This window comes from Lissotriton vulgaris, chromosome 2_1, assembly GCF_964263255.1.
Source record: "Lissotriton vulgaris chromosome 2_1, aLisVul1.2, whole genome shotgun sequence".
Lineage (NCBI taxonomy): Eukaryota > Metazoa > Chordata > Amphibia > Caudata > Salamandridae > Lissotriton > Lissotriton vulgaris.
The window spans coordinates 1,772,959,184-1,772,976,151 of NC_141687.1; the positions used below are offsets into that span (position 1 = coordinate 1,772,959,184).

At 47.4% G+C, this 16,968-nt stretch overlaps 1 protein-coding gene across 1 annotated transcript in view; it reads right to left on the minus strand.

Annotated features, from left to right (window-relative positions):
* Nucleotides 1–16,968, minus strand: part of LOC147733265 (sperm-specific sodium:proton exchanger-like) — a 4,638,748-nt gene that overhangs the window by 3,748,892 nt on the left and 872,888 nt on the right. The window contains exon 4 of the mRNA XM_086958943.1: nt 7,039–7,138. Within this exon, the coding sequence (XP_086815069.1) occupies nt 7,039–7,138 (100 nt within the window). The remainder of the gene's footprint in view (nt 1–7,038; nt 7,139–16,968) is intronic.

Consider the following 16,968-nt stretch of genomic DNA (forward strand, 5'->3'; position numbering starts at 1 on the left):
AGCAAGAAGAACTGTTCATTATTTTGGATGAGCTCAGTAAGAAGACATTCCAGAAAAATGTAGACTGTTTATACAGACTAAAGTAAATGCTTGGAGATACAGATTTTTTTTCATCATGCAAACAAAAGTGAATGCTGGCTGGTTATTGATTACCAGGTGGGAAATGATGAAAATGATAAACAATACTGAGCTCAGCCTAAACGTCATCAAGGAAGACTTGAGAGACGTGCGCCTTATGGTGATGCAACATTGGTACGCATTGGACTTGATGACCCCGATGAGGGTGAGGTGTGTGCCAAGATTGGTGCTTCCTGTTGTACTTTTATTTCCAAAAAAAATGAACAATGGGGCATTGAATTGTGCCATCCAAAAACTACATCATCTGCAAGCCGACATGTAGAAGGAGGGAGGTGTCATGAGGGAGCATGAGTGGTTGCATAGTATCTTTTCGTGGATCCCCTTTGGGTGTTCAAATTATTCATGTCATTAATGCTGGTTCACATTATTATACGTATGTGGTCTTCCACAAGTAGGAGTTTCCTGCTGTAAAAAAGCAGTCCGCAAATTAGGTAGCATGCACATAGATAGGGAATAAGTAACCACAAAACACACACACACTTTCAAATAATATAACTATCATGACGTAGGGGAGAATAGAATAGTTGAAGAATCAACTAGAGGTGAGAATGTTGAAATGGGTGAATACGATGCCAATGAATACCATGATATGTGACGGTCTGGCAACAGCAATACCAATAAATGCAATGTCAATGTATATCATATCCTGTGCCTGCATTACCATGCCAATACATGTCTCTGCAATATCAATGTATGCCAAAGCCTGTACCCACACAGCAGAGTCAACACTGGCAGTAACAATGTCAATGTATCCCTTATACCTTGTGCAAATGACAACGTTGTTGTTAGTAAGAACAATGTCAATGCACGTTATGACAGATGCAAGCTTAACTGTGTTAATACCAATAAGGGCAATATCGATGTACACCATGACAACTGTATGGACAATGCTAAGAATTTCGATAAGAATTATACCAGGAACTGCCATATATATTTCAGGATTTTTTATTGAACTGTCATCACTGCGGTCGTATTTACCCAAGGTGACCTCCTGATCAACTCTGAGTCAGTGATATGTAGTTAGGCAGGACCTATGACCCAGGCCTATTAAATAATAGGTCACAGATGCGGTGGCTCTTAACTCAAAGACAAACACGTGCCCATGGAAAACCCTGAATGACTCTACAGATAGATGGAAGCACCTCAAACAGGTCTGAGGCAAATTACCCCAATACAGCATGCATGGCCAGAAGGCTTGAGTTCCCCAAAAGCACCACAAAGCAAGATATCACCTGTAGATTGAAAAACTCAGCCAATCAGAATGCAACATACACACCACAAATAGAGATCAAGCGCTACTCAAGCTGGACATCTGGACACACACACTGGCCTATACTGGCTCCCCCTGAAGGTCGAGAGCCATCCGTGTAATTATCAGATGCCCGCTCATGTTATTTTATGACTGAGATGCTTTTTTGAAATGTAAAAATTGGTTTCTTGTACCTCAAAACTTTATATAATGATTCCCAAAAGTTTCCATACTGAGAGACTTTGAGCCGACACACTCTGTTGAGACTCTCCTATGTGCAGCATTTACCAACTTGTTCCTGTTTTGTCAAACACCTCATGTCTTTTCATTTATTTAATGTAAATTCATATTCGAGCATCAGTACTATCATTAAGTAATCCCATTCCCTTGAATCAAACGCCTTGGTGGCATCCAAAAAAGCTGCCTCTGCAGTAATATCCAGATCAATATCTTGCAAGAGCACAAATAGTGTCAGTAAGTTAGGTGATGTTGACCGTCTGGGAATAAAACCTGATTCAGCTGGTCAGATCAGAAATGAAATAAGCAGGGAAAGACAATTAGCTTAGATTTTTGAGATAATCTTGACGTTATATTTTATGAGTGACAAGGGCCTGTAACATTCACAATGATTAGGGGGTTTCCCGCATTTAAGCAGAATGATAATCATGGCCTCTCACTTGATTAAGGCATTCTCTTTCTGAGTATCCTGATACTCAGACAGGGCGAGGTGAATTTGTTCAAAGAAGTCATGGTCTTCACAGTTACCTAGCTGCCTTTCTGCCACCCTGAAGTATTTTCCAGTTTGCTAAGCTGTTCTCATACTGATCACAAGCTCTCTCAACCCTTGGCTAGGCAGGCACCTTGTATGGTGACTTTGAAAGCCTTCCATACAGTGCCTACCGCAGGGACATGGTCTTTGTTCTGATCATAAAAATCAGTAATTTATTTTCTTAGGTCCTCTGTGAAAGGGCCTTTAGGAGTAGAGTAGGGGATAACCTCCATGTCGCTACTGAGGAGGCAGGGACAGGGGGCACAGTAAAATTAAGACCGGGAAGTGGTCAAAATATGTGCATGCTAGGTGGGTAACTTTCTGTTTCCAGCTACCCCCCCTTAGACACCAGCCAATAGTCTAATCTCAACCAACTATTGTGTACCCCAGAATAGAAGGTACTTTTCTTAAGAGATGGAGGAAATGTGCTCCATGCATCCATGAGTTTGTGCTGTTCCATAGTGTCTCAATTATGCCTTGCTGAAGTATGATGATATGTGACCGGGGTGTGTGACCTACCCAATTCCTTATTTCATGTGATGTTAATGCCTACCATCCCTTAGAATGTGTGTGGATCCAATGTCCATAAGCTGACCTAGAGTCTATCAGAGTAGGCTGGATTGTTAGTTTTAGGCACATAACTATTAATAAGCATGCCAACTTGCATGGCCAGACGATCCCACATCAATATGTATCGCCCCATGTCATCATTGAAAGCACCCAGCAGCGTGTACAGCACTACCTGTGGGATGTCCAATGGGCAGCAAATGTTCTGTGGGCTCAATCTTTTAAATGTGATTCTTGTAGTAGGCAGTTATGGACATCTCTCCTCTCTAAGTAGGTAATTATATGTCTAGATTTACATGTGTCACCCAGTTCAGGATAAGCAGTTGTAGTTCATGGGTGTGGTATTAGTCCGATTAGTGACAGCACTAGTCATCTCAAGGCGGGTGATGAGGCAACTAAGGGACAAGCTTTATGTGGAGGTGCAAGTCAATCAGATATAGGCAGTCTGGCATCACCAGAGGTAGATTATATACACGTATTAACAGTTCAAACATTCCCACGTCTCTTCGCCTCCCACACTAATGGCCTAAACCTATCATCCAAAGAGCAAGACGGGGTCATTATCCATTGTATGAGGGTATCCATGGTGGGAGTATGAAATGCCTTAGGTGGCCCACTACACTCCGGAGTGGTCACTGTGGAGAGAGAGTAGGGTCAACAAATTATAATGATGTAGATATGAGAGTCATATTGATCTCCAAGGAGTTGACCACCTACCGGCCATCATGATACAACAAAGAACTTGCATTTGTTTTGCTCTGGTTAAGAATCTCACTACACCCATAACACCATGCAAGAATTCTACACACTTTGCAGATTAGAAGTGGGCAAAAGTCTCAGAAGTGGCAACATTGATGTATTACTTACCAATGGCATATTCCAAACTGTGTCTGAGGCTTACAAGAGAGCAATTATGCAGAACCTTCATAGAAAGAACACTTATCAGTGATTTGCTAAAGGGATTTAGGGTCCACTTATAAACAGGGTGGATCTAGGCCACAAATTGGAGTTCTGGTAAGTGTTGCCATATATGGTCTCATAGGGGCACATGCATCAATGGAAATTGCATTCGCAAATGATGCGAATCGCAAAATTTGGCTGTTTGCGAATGCAATTTCAATTTTTGGGATGCATTATCATTTTTGTGATTTCGCAAATTAAGAAATCGCAAAATTGTGATGATGCCACTGAAATAACTATCTCCTGGCAAAGATTAACTCACTCTTTGCCAGGAGATAGTTAATTTTTTCATTACTATCAGGCGGTTTTTACTCATGGCATCAGGACAATACTATTTATTTAACCTATTTTTTGTCCTCTTATTCATTTTTATCCCACACACACCTATCACTTGCACTGCACTCCTTCAGTGGCTTCATACTTTGAACAAACTGTGGCTCAGAATTTCTGAGAGTATGAGGTCAAGTTTCCATTCATGTTAGCCTTAGAGCAACACTGGCTACATCTGACCCTCCTCTCAGAGTCTTCCAAATGATGATGCTCCGCCAAATCGGTGGTCTGATGGAGACACTTTTTCTCAAGCCAGTGTTTGGGCAAGCTATGTCAACCTGGTGGGAAGTTTATTTTGAGCATTCGAGGTTTTTTTCAATTTTCAGACTGACTTTCTCCCTGTAGTTATATATGTCCTTTGGATACCCCGGCACCCTTGAAATTGCATTCTCAATTTGCGAATTTCTAATGGTGAATCAAAAATTAAGAATGTCTTCTCATTCATTCCTATGGGCCTCTAGGCCCAAAGGAATGGATGGGGACGTATTTCTTAATTGCGATTCTCAATTAGAGAATCGCAATTGAGGAATTTTAAGAAATCACAATTTTTTTAGTGATTTCTTGATGCATTGCATTTTGCAATTCCTTAATTGCGATTACTGATTTTTCGCAATTAAGGAATCGCAAAATGCAATATTTATGCATGTGCCCCATAATCTTTTACTGAATTCTTGAACGCATCATACATTGATTCTAGCAATGAGTTGTCAGAAGTGTTTATTTTTCTCAAGGGTCCCCAATATTCAAAATAGCTCAAAGCGACACTTTATTACACATGCAGCACATGTAGCACTTTTGCAAAAATTATCATAAGTATTGAGAGAAACAGATAAACTGGTAAGAGAGAATGATATAACAAATATTAAAGGCTTTATTAGAATTTTAGATAATGAGTTTGTGTGATAACTGAACGAGTGTATTCTTTTTCTGAATGACATCACTGGCATTTCAAATCATGAGAGATACCTTTGAATCTACTAGGAGGGAACAGAAACAATAAAGGTCCTTTGTGATATGCTTTCCGGGCACTGAATAACACATCTTGTCACTTGGAATCTTCTTGATACAATCCTATTACAGCCTTGTGGAATATAATCTAAACAATGAGCAGTGAGTAAAAGTATTAATTGATTTGGTTCTAGGTCAACAAGAGGATTTCCTTCAAGCTCCTCAGCCACGCACACAAAGCACTCCACAAGACCGGCCCAGCCTACCTCAACAGACGACTCTCCTTCTTCATCCACAACCGCCAGCTACTCTGTGCCGACCTCTCACTCGCCACCATCCCGCGCTTCCCAAGAACAACCACCGGCAGGAGATCCTTCTCCCACCTCGCCGCCAAGACATAGAACACCCTCCCACTGAGCCTACGACAGACCTAAGACCTGCTGATCTTCAGGAGGATACTCAAGACCTGGCTGTTCGATCAGTAGCAACTGCCCCCCTCCCCAACGCCTTGAGACCCTCGCGGGTATGTAGTGCGCTTTACAAGAAAGGCTTAGTATTTAATGTCTAACACAAGTTATGATTTTTTTTTAAAGAAATACTTGTTCGCTTTAAAATACTTTTCCTTTGAATGGTAACTGTAAATGAATGGTTTAATTGTTCCGATTTGGATTTTAACCATTTTACAAAAAGCAACAAAGCTGCTTTTTAGGACTAATATTAGCACCTTTGTTTATGCAGATTCTGACACATCAGCCAGCATAGTTACTCAAACGACATGTAGTGGTTCGATCGCTGTGCTAACAACCACACATCACATATAGAGCAAAGTAAACCTGAGTGACCCTGTTACTACAGACAACTTAGATACATGATTTTGTTTATAGAATAAGCATTGTTCGATATGTTTGCAACAAAACAGGGACAGATGTTCATTTTAAGTCAGTAAATTCAAAGAAATTGAGTGTTTTTCAATACATTTTAGAGACAGCTTCTAGGGCCCTAGATTTTTGATTAACAGTGGACCTAGTGATTTTGATTCTGTTGCTGTTCATTCGAAAATGACCAAGGCATTATATGCTATAGCTCAACTTGATTCTATTGACTGCTATGGTTCTTAGACTTAGACTTGACTGCCTGTTATCATCTGTCTGAAATTATGAGATAGATGGGTCCTGAAATCGACTAATTAAAATTGTAAGTGCCCAAACTGCATTCAATTGCTGCTCGAGATAGCGACTATAGTAGTTGCTATGAGCGCGGGAGTCAAGGCCGGAGTGGCAGTAGCAGGCACCGGAAGGGTGGGGGACGGTTTTACAGTGGCGGGGCTGTGTTTTTGTTACTGGGAAGGATTTGCAGCTGCGCTGCAATATCGGCCCCTGTAAGAAAATCACCAGCAGATATCGTCCCTGTAAACCAACAAACATTTGCAATGCAATAGATCTCACATTTACAAGAGTTTGAGCTATTAGCATTGTAAATGAAAATGCCTTTTATTTATGTTTTTTAAGCAGGATAAAACTTGAAATAGTGCTCAGAGGCTGTAATTAAAGTCTACAGAGTAACAACACAAGTAAGCGGGGGTGTTGCCATGTAAGGTTACAAAGTGAGACAAGGTGGTATTAAAGAGGGACTACTAAGCGACTGGTCCAACTGAATTGCCAAGGGCTGGTTGGTGTTCCCAGTCTGGCCACTGTCGGAAGTTATATTTTAGGCTCTAACAGTGAAATGTCTGCATGAACACTCACCCTGCTAAGCTGGTGAGCTCATTTAGGTGACAGCAAACCTGCCAACCTATACTCACACCATCTGGTTTATGCGCACAGTGCAGTTCTCCTCATTCCCACCACCAACTCAGCAAGTTTACAACTTAGCCTGCTTGTTTAATCCTCAACCCTAAATTCGATGGTGTTACTGAATCTGGTGAGTATTACAGCCTTAGCAAGAATGAAATTATATAAGGATAAAACTACAACTTTGAAACCGAAATGTTCTTATTAAATACGATATGGAAAAGTGTATCTTAGATTGTACTTGTACTATTACTTTTGAAATTATAAAATTATGAATAATAACTCACCGATTGAAGAAAAACTCAGTTCCAGGTGTGAAGGCTACTATATCTAAATTAAGACCAAAAGAAGAAAGAACGATAACTCCAGACATTCCACCCCATTCAGCTGTTTGGGAAAGAAAGAGAAAAAAATGCGTTATGGTGACTGTTACCTTCAGTCTGAAGACTCTTTTTTTACTATGGGCTGTATATCCCTGCCACCTAGCAGCAGGAACAAAAAATCATTCTAGAACTGTTACTACCCAACTTTGCATATTGGTGACAGGCATCCATCCGAGTCTGTGTGCTTGTTCACTTCATTTAACAAAAAAAACAATAGATCTGTGAACTTTTTCAGGAATCCCAGAGCAATGAGAGCACCTTGTCTTACTCTAGTCTTTTAACTAAGTTTTTTAACCTTATGACATAGATCTCGACCAATGATGGACATATTATTTTTGTTTCAAGTTTGGTAATACCTGTTCCGCACAGTACTAAGGAGGCCATAAAGAAAAGGGCCGAAACACGGTAACTGACATCACCTAGGATCAACACTCATTGAAAAGAACAAGCATACAATTGACAAACTGCAAGGGCCCTAAGATAGAAATATGGCTTGATGCAACTGGATTGTGTAATGCATTAATAGGTCTGATAATGCGTTGTGTGTGTACCTGGGGACAGGTATTTTTGCAATATTGAAAGACAAGAGGTACCAGGCTGTTCCTAATGAGAGCGGGGGTTTGGTATAGGTGGCACCCGTGCGTTGTGGTAGAGCGCATGGGTATCCAATTTGTTGGATATAATGGCCTCACACACCCTTGCAGGTGTCGAACAAGTTACTTACCTTCGGTAACGATATATCTGTAAGAAACAGTAGTTAGTATTAGATTCCTTACCTTAGAATATCCCCAGGCGTCAGACTGGATCTGGAAATTTTTGCGTAGCAATACCCCTGCGCGTCCTAGTTTCTTGGCACCAGTGTTGGTTCTAGCATGGCTCTCCGTGTCCGTCGTCGGCGTCGTCTGCGTCGGAATGACGGCGTCGGAGTACTTAGACGCCGCCCATGCGCGCTAACGTCAGTTCTTAGCCACAGTTTTTCCGCGCCAGATACGCAGAGCCATGCTAGAACCAACACTGGTGCCAAAAAACTAGGGCCCTGAAAGGGGGAGAACCTTAACCCTAGGTATCAGTTCGCAGAACGGGGAGGATGGGTGGGACGGTAAGGAATCTAATACTAACTACTGTTTCTTACAGATATATCGTTACCGAAGGTAAGTAACTTGTTCATCTGAAAGAAACACTTTAGTATTAGATTCCTTACCTTAGAATAGATACCCCAGCAATACCAACCCCGGTGGTTGGTCTGCAAACCAATACTCACACCAGGAAGTCCTGGAGGACGGAAGGGCCAACAAAGCCATCCCTACGGACTTGACTGTCTACGCAGTAGTGCCTCGCAAAGGTGTGCAGCGAGGCCCACGTAGCCGCCTGGCAAATGTCCTGCAGGGGGACTCCCCGACCCAGGGCAGTAGTAGCCGCCATGGCTCGAGTGGAATGGGCCGTCAGCCCAACTGGAGGCTCCTTCCTAGCCAAGGAATAGCACGCCTTGATGCATAAGACGACCCACCGAGAGATGGTCTGTTTATGCACCGGCCGTCCCTTCTTCGCACCCACGTAGCCAACAAAGAGTTGGTCGTCCACCCGGAACTGGCGTGTGCGATCCACATAGAATGAAAGCGCACGTTTTGGGTCCAGGCGATGGAGCCGCTCTTCATCCTTTGAGGGATGCGGAGGCGGGAAGAAGGAGGGTAAGGTGATGGACTGCCCGATGTGGAAAGCAGAGACTACCTTGGGCAGGAAAGGTGGTCTGGTACGCAACACCACTTTGTACGGATGCACAGACAGGAAGGGAGGTTTGCAAGATAGAGCCTGGAGCTCACTCACCCTTCTGGCAGAGGTGATGGCAACCAGGAAAGCCGTCTTTAAGGTGAGAAGACGGAGAGGACAAGAGTGAAGTGGCTCAAAGGGAGCGCACATCAGGAAAGTTAGAACTAGGTTCAAGTCCCACTGGGGCATCACAAAAGGGACAGGTGGAAACATGTGCGTAATGCCCTTCAGAAAACGAGTTACTATAGGGGACTTGAACAAAGAAGGTTGATCAGGTAGCCTTAGGAAGGCCGAAAGGGCGGAAAGGTAGCCCTTGAGAGTGCCCAGAGCAGAGCCCTGCTGGGCAAGAGAAAGAAGGAAGCGAAGAACTTCAGAAAGAGGGGAAGAAAGAGGATCCACTGCCTTTGCTGTGCACCATGCCACAAATTTGTTCCACCGGCAGGCGTATACCGACTTAGTGGAGGGACGCCTGGCTGCCAGAATAACATTACAAACTTCAGGAGGCAAGTCAAATGGCCTCAACTGCCGCCGCTCAATCTCCAAGCATGGAGGTGGAGACTGGACAGGTTCGGTGGAGAACTGTCCTCTGTTGCTGCAATAGAAGGTCCTCTTGAAGAGGCAAATGGATCGGGGGACCGACTGACATGTTGAGTAGCTCGGGATACCAGAACCTTCGAGCCCAGTCTGGAGCCACAAGGATGACCTGGGCCCGGTCGCGCCTGAGCTTCTTCAGCACTCTGGGCAGAACTGGCATAGGCGGAAAGGCGTATACCAGACCGCAACACCACTTGCGACGAAATGCGTTGCCGAGCGAGTGCTGCCTTGGAAATTCCAACGCGCAGAACTGATGACATTGCTCGTTCTCTTCGGTGGCGAATAGATCTAACCAAGGCGCTCCCCACTGCAGAAAGATGCCTTGCGCCACGTCCGAGTTCAGACGCCATTCATGATCCATCGAGCACCGTCGGCTGAGTTTGTCCACCCTGGCGTTTAGAGAACCTGCCCTGATGTTCCAGCCACTGCCAGAGCCGCAGAGCCTTCGTGACAGAGGGTCCAGGACCCCACACCGCCCTGTTTGTTGCAGTACCACATGGCGGTGGTGTTGTCCGTGAACACCTGCACTACACTCCCCCGAACAGAAGGGAGGAATGCCTTCAGTGCTAGACGAATCGCCCTCAGCTCCAGAAGGTTGATATGGAGCCGGGACTCCACTGGAGACCAGAGGCCTCTGATCTCAGCCTCTCCCAAGTGGCCTCCCCAGCCCTGGAGGGACGCGTCCGTCACAACCACGTGCTCTGGTTGTGGAAGGGAGAGGGATCTGCCGTTGACCCAATCGCGGTCCGTGAGCCAATACTGCAACTGTCTCGCAGTGCCCTCCGAGATCAGGTCATGGTCGGACAGGTTGCCCTGATGCTGGGCCCACTTAAACTTCAGGTCCCACTGCAGAGCCCGCATCCGCCACCGGGCGTGATGCACCAGAAGGATGCAGGAAGCCATCAGCCCCAGGAGCCGCAGCGTCAACCTGACCGAAACCCGGGATAGAGGCTGGAAGATGGGATTCAAAGCTTGAATATCCCGGACTCGCTGCTCGGGAGGATAAACCCGAAACTGCGCCGAGTCCAGAACAGCTCCGATGAAGAGGAGCTTGTGGGAGGGACACAGGTGTGATTTCGGCACTTTGATGGAAAACCCCAGCAGGTGCAGGAGATCCGCCGTAATCTAGAGGTGGCTGACGACTGTCTGGGGCGAGCCCGCCTTCAACAACCAGTCGTCGAGGTAGGGGAAGACTGAAACCCCAACCTGCGCAGATGAGCTGCGACCACCGCCATCACTTTCGTGAACACCCGTGGGGCGCTTGTGAGGTCAAAGGGGAGCACGGTGAATTGAAAGTGCTCGAGGCCTACCGTGAACCGCAGGTAACGTCGGTGGGACGGCATGGCGGGGATGTGAAAGTAGGCGTCCTGCAAGTCCAACGCCACCATCCAGTCTTGCGGGTCTAGGGCAGACAAGACTTGAGCTAAGGTGAACATCTTGAACTTCTCCTTCCGGAGGAAGCCGTTGATGCTCCGTAGGTCCAAGATAGGGCGTAGGCCCCCTTTGCCCTTCTTGGGTACCAGAAAGTAGTGGGAGTAGCGACCACACCCTACTTCTGGCCCAGGAACGCGCTCGATGGCCCCCTTGGCCAAGAGGGCCGTAACTTCCTCCTACAGAAGTTGCAAGTGGTCCCCCGACACGCGGTGGTACTGCGGTGGCATGGCTGGAGGGGTTGCCTCGAAGGGGAGGGAGTAGCCCCTTCGAACGATTTGCAGCACCCACCTGTCCGATGTGACTGTGCGCCAGTGGAAGAGGTGATGGCGGACCCTGCCCCCCACTGGCGTCACATGGGCCTGAAAACTCGGACTAGGAAGGTTTTGAGGCGGGAGCTGCGGGAGCGGGTGCGGACTGGCCTCGTCTGGGACCCCGACTGCCTCCCCGGCAGTTCCCACTGCCGCCACCGCGCTGGACATTCTGCTGCGGCGTGTGGCTGATGGTCCATGCGGGGGCGCCCCTTCCTTGGCCACGAAAGGAGCGAAAGGCACCCATTTGATGGCGCGGGGCCGAGAGGCCCAAGGACTTGGCAGTAGCCCTGGAGTCCTTAAAGCGCTCAAGAGCGTGGTCTGCCTGGTCGCCAAACAGGCGACGGCCATAAAACGGCATGTCCAGAACCGTGGCCTGGACATCGGCTGAAAAATTGGCGCACCATAGCCAGGCGTGGCGTCTGACCGCCACTGTAGTGGCCATCGTTCTGCCTAGCGTATCGGTGGTATCCAGTCCGCACCGGATAGAGTACCGTGCCGCATCTCGACCCTCCGCTAGGGCTTGGGTGAGTTTAGCCCTGACTTCCTCAGAGCATTGTGGCAGCATGTCCGCAACCGCGTCCCACAGGGTGTGGGTGTAGCGGCCCAAGAGGCATGCGGTGTTGACTGACCGCAGTCCCAGACTAAGGGACGAGAACACCTTCTTGCCAAACTGTTCGAACCTCTTGAATTTCCCTGTCGGGAGGTGCCGACGGGAATGCAGTCTGGGAGTTAGAGGCCTGGATAACCAGGCTCTCGGGGGTTTGATGGGTGAACAGAAAACTTGGGTCACCCGGAGCCGGGCGGTAGCGTCTGGCCACGTTCCTGTCCTTGATCAGGTGCCCAGCAGAACGTCACATAAGGCCTCATTGAATGGCAGCTGAGGCTCGACCGAGCTTGACTGCGGTTTGAGGACCTCGGTGAGGAGATTAGTCCTCACGGCCGCTGAGGGGAGCGTAAGGTTTAAGGCCTTAGCCGCCCGCATCAGAACTACGCTATAGGCTGCCCCCTCCTCCGTAGCCACGGTCGGAGGGGAGACAAAACCAGTGTCTGGAGAGAGATCCAGGCCGCTGGCTTCCCCAAGCTCCTCTGTTCAGCCCGTCTGGTCCTGACACTCCTGCGTCAGAGGGTCCTCAGACCCCTCCCAGTCCTCTTCATCACCCAATGCCTGGTAGCCAGGATCAACAATTGGGGCCCGTTCATTAAAGTAGAATGTACCCAAATCCGTCTCGTACGGCTCCCAATAGGACCATGTCGACGGCTGAACGGGATTCACAGAAGGACTGGGGCCGGCGTCGGCCGAAGCCGGCGCCTGTGGTGACACTCTTGGGGATGGCGCCAGTGAGGTTGTAAGGTCGACCGGCGTCGATCCGGACCCGGAGCCGGAGCCGGATCTGGCCAGGGTCTGCTGCGCCGGGACCGAAGTCGCCAGCGGCGCCGAGGCCGAAGCAGTCTGCGGCGTCGGTGCCGAAGCACGCGACCCGCCAGGCCCCGGAGCCGGACCCACTGGGCCCGAAGGCGCCGTGGGGTCCGGTGGAGAAGAGAGCGACCTCATGGCCATGAGGTACCGCTTGATCTCCTCCGGCGTTGCACCCTGTTCAGGGACCTGAAGGTGTGGGGCAGGATGCGGCGCTAGCGACTGTGGAGCCCGTGGGCTGTGCCACCCAAGACCCCGGCCACGTCGGGCGCGCGTCGGGGGGGGTCGGAAGAGCGATGACGCCGCTCCGACCTCTCATGCCTCTTACCTGAGGAGGAACCAGAAGACCGATGCCAACTTCTGGAGCTGCGAGGGCTCCGTCCCCGCGACCGATCCCTCGACCTCCCATGGGACAGGGACCTCGAATGGCGCGGGCCGACTGCCGGAGCTCGAGCTGCTTGCGGGACCGCTCCTGCCTAGCCTTCGACGTCAGAGCTCTACAGTCGGAGCAGGAACGGTCGTCGTGGTCGAGGCCTAGGCACTGCAGACACCTGGTGATGGGGGTCGGTACTCGACATCAGTCGACTACACTTTGAGCAGGGCTTGAACCCGGGTATCCCTACCGGCACCTGAAGAGTCGAGAGCGACTCGAAGAAGATCAACAACGATCAAAAAGTTTTAGTCAAAAAGTGACTAAGGGGTAGAGCTTCTCCAGATCTGCGCTAGCTGGCGCGTAAAAAAGAAGAACTGATGTCAGCGGCGTCTAAGTACTCCGACGACGTCATTCCGGCGCTGAAGACGCTGACGACGGACGCAGAGCCGGAGACGACGCCTAATGACGCGCAGGGGTATTGCTATGCAAAAATTTCCGGATCCAGTCTGACGCCTGGGGATATTCTAAGGTAAGGAATCTAATACTAACGTGTTTCTTTCAGATATGCTTCATCATCGGCAATGCTCCTCGTTGGTCGGCGGTGCAATACCCAATGGGCAACACCTCAAAGAGGGGCTCTTTGGCGGAGATCTTTTTCCAACTGCCGTATGGGTGAAGTGTGGGTGAGGGGCCAGTACAGTGTAGACGTTAGTGGAGGTTAAAATTGGGGTAAAGGGTACCAGGATCAGGTTTATTCTAGCGGTCCCTTACTCTAAGTTAAAATCGAATGTAGAATAGACTCGGAGGAAAGTAATGCTCCCTGGTGCGAGTCTAGACTAGTGAACATATTAATGGGTCGACATGTTTCTCGCTCATTGTCGAATGTCAAGCGATTCTTCAGGACCGAGTATGAATAAATAGAATGTGCTAATGTAAACTGTCTACAGAGAGCCTTTACCTTGCTAGAGAGCAGTATTCCATTGTGTGTAAAGGGTCAAAGGTACCTGTGTTGTGCTGTAATTGCCTGTAGTGGGAGACAAAAAAGCAAATCACAACAGGTCGCGATACCACAAGTATAATAAAGGGACACCAAACAAAACACGGTGTGGCATGTCTATGAAAGTGTTGACTTGGCATGCACTATGAAACAGGTGGTCTTATCCATGGTGAGCAAAGTGGGTAGCATGCTCAAAGGTGGAGTCCCTCAGAAAATTAAAAACGGAAAACAGCAGCAATTACTCTAGCTAAAAGTATACAGGTCGGGCACTCACCTATCTTTGTGGATGTGAGCGACAACAACAGCACCCGGCAGGTCGAGTTCCGGGTACAACCTCTTAATTTTCAGGCTAATGATGGTAAATATAAGCCAGTTGTTGAGTAAGACACAAGACACACTGTGTGCCAGATGGGTGATTATAAAGTACAAAAATGACAATGGAGTGTCCCTTTTGATATAAAGGTAGTTTGTAAACTGCCTCGTGAGGCGACAGGACATTATCAGCAGGCTAACCTCTCTGTATATGGAAGTCTAGATACTAGTTGTGCAATGGTGGTCTAATGTAGTAATTGCGTCTCAGCGCAAGGGAGATGGTAATAGCAAGGGCTAGTAGTTACGCCCAAAGTGTCCCCGGGAAAAAGGCAAACAACTTTCCCGAACTCACGCTTACAAACACATTAGCGTGCTGAAAAAACCCCCTTGGGGCTGGTACATGCGCATGTAGTAATAATTAGTAAGCGCAAGTAGAAGCGCCCGTAAAGGCTCGTACATCAAACCAACAAAACAACAAAAAGACTCACTCAGGCGCACTGCGGTTGTGGAGGAATTCCCTTGTTGAGAGGACATAGATAAGTCCTGTTAGGTTCCCTGCAATACTTGCACTTACTTTGTGAATCCCGTGTTTCCTCGGGTAGACCTACCCCTCTCTGCCGGGTCCGGGAAGGTAACCGGATGAAAGCAGAAGCGGGTTGATATACGCCCATGTAGTCACGTGGGATCTGTCACACTGGAAATGGAGGAAGCCAGAGGCTCGCAACCGCGGCGGCCATTTCTCAGTGTGTGTATATGCATCATAGCGGTATTGTCAGTAACAAGACTAGCCTGTATAACGAGGTGTTATTTCAAAGAGTGGGTAAATTACTGATATTGTAGTGTAGTTCCTATTTTCCCAATAGGCCCTGCGCATTGGAATAACATAAACAGTAGTATCGACGTAGAAGTGCGGATCTTCCAGGCCTTTACTGACTATGCTAAACTTAATTGGGTTTGTTACCAACTAGCTCAGAGGTCACTGGAAACTTTCTTGACTGAATAGGAAGTGATCAGCTTCCTTGGCACAGCCAAGAGGGGATTCAGTTTTCCAACAACCGTGCAACATGACAACTTTGCTCCTCAGATAAGAGTCAATCTCTAGAGTCGTGTGAACAATAGAGAGTTATTTGCTTTTAAATTATGACTACGAGTGTATTGTTAAAATGTAAACTGCTTTTTAAAATTATGATTATGAATGTCTTGAACAAAATAATGATAAAGATACTATCACCCTTACATCAGACTTAGAAACCATAGGTCTTAAGCAATTGGTCACGGCCCCAACCCATCAGGCAGGACATGCGCTAGATGCATGTTGACTAACGTAGAAGACCTACAGGTGACAGAAATCCTTCCCATGACGTGGACCGACCACTCGGCCATTTTCAGTAGGCTGACCATTAAAGATCCGTTCAGGAAGAAGACTTCCCACCCCAAGCCAGGCACTTTTAAGGCGTGGAAAGATATACAACCTAAATATACTTTTAAATAACACTAAACCTGAACTATCTAACGATCCCTGTATTTCTACTTCCCAATTTCATGATTGGCTGAGTGACGCCACGTCACAACTGGCACCCACTAAGTCTCACTCTAGAAACAGAAGTACGCCGACTGCTCAGTGGTACACAGAAGAGCTAAAAATACAGAAACAATTAACAAGAAACAGGGAAAGGTACTGGCGACGAACTTATGACAGTGAAAGTAAGAATAAATATAAAGAAGCTCTAGCCACCTACAAAATTATGATCACGGCAGCAAAGAAGCATTTCTTCTCTCTGCACATAGAACAAGCTAAAAATTCCAGCAAACAGCTGTATAACATAGCTAAAACCCTATCGGGTAACACACCAGACCTAAATCCCCCTCCATCACAATCACTATGTGATGCCCTGTCTGAGTTTTTCTTCACGAAGGTGAATAACATATACCAAGCTTTCACCTTGGAACCTAATACTAATGCTGCCCCCCCCTCGCAGACAGTCCTGAGTAATACCATGACGAGTTTTAAACCTTTAACGACCGATCAAACAAAAACCATACTGAGGGCCATTAAATCAGGCTCCGCCTTGGACCCCTGCCCCACATCGGTGTTAGCCATGGTTTCAGACACAATTATTCCCATTATCACTCACGTCTGCAATATAATATTGAGCTCTGGGACTTATCCAGACTCCTTAAAAAACACGTTGATTAAGCCTTTGCTTAAAAAACCAAATCTTGACAGGAAAGATCTGAAAAACTACCGGCCTATAGCAAGTCTCCCTTTTTTAGCCAAAGTGATAGAGAAAACCATGAACCAGCAGCAGTCGGAACATATAGAGAGAAACAATCTACTTGATGATACCCAGTTTGGGTTCCTTAAATACCATGGAACCGAAACTGCTCTCATCAAAGCAGCGGATGATATTAGACTCATCCAGGACCAAGGAGGGACAGCCTTGCTGGTACTCTTAGACCTCTCTGCAGCATTCGACACGGTTGACCATAAGACCTTGGTCGACCGTGTCGAAAAAATGGGTATCCAGTCCACTGCGAGAAACCTGCTTGCCTCCTTCCTGGCTAATAGAACTCAGGCGGTCACTCTTGGACCATTCCAATCTGCCAAATTGTCGTTACCGTGTGGGGTTCC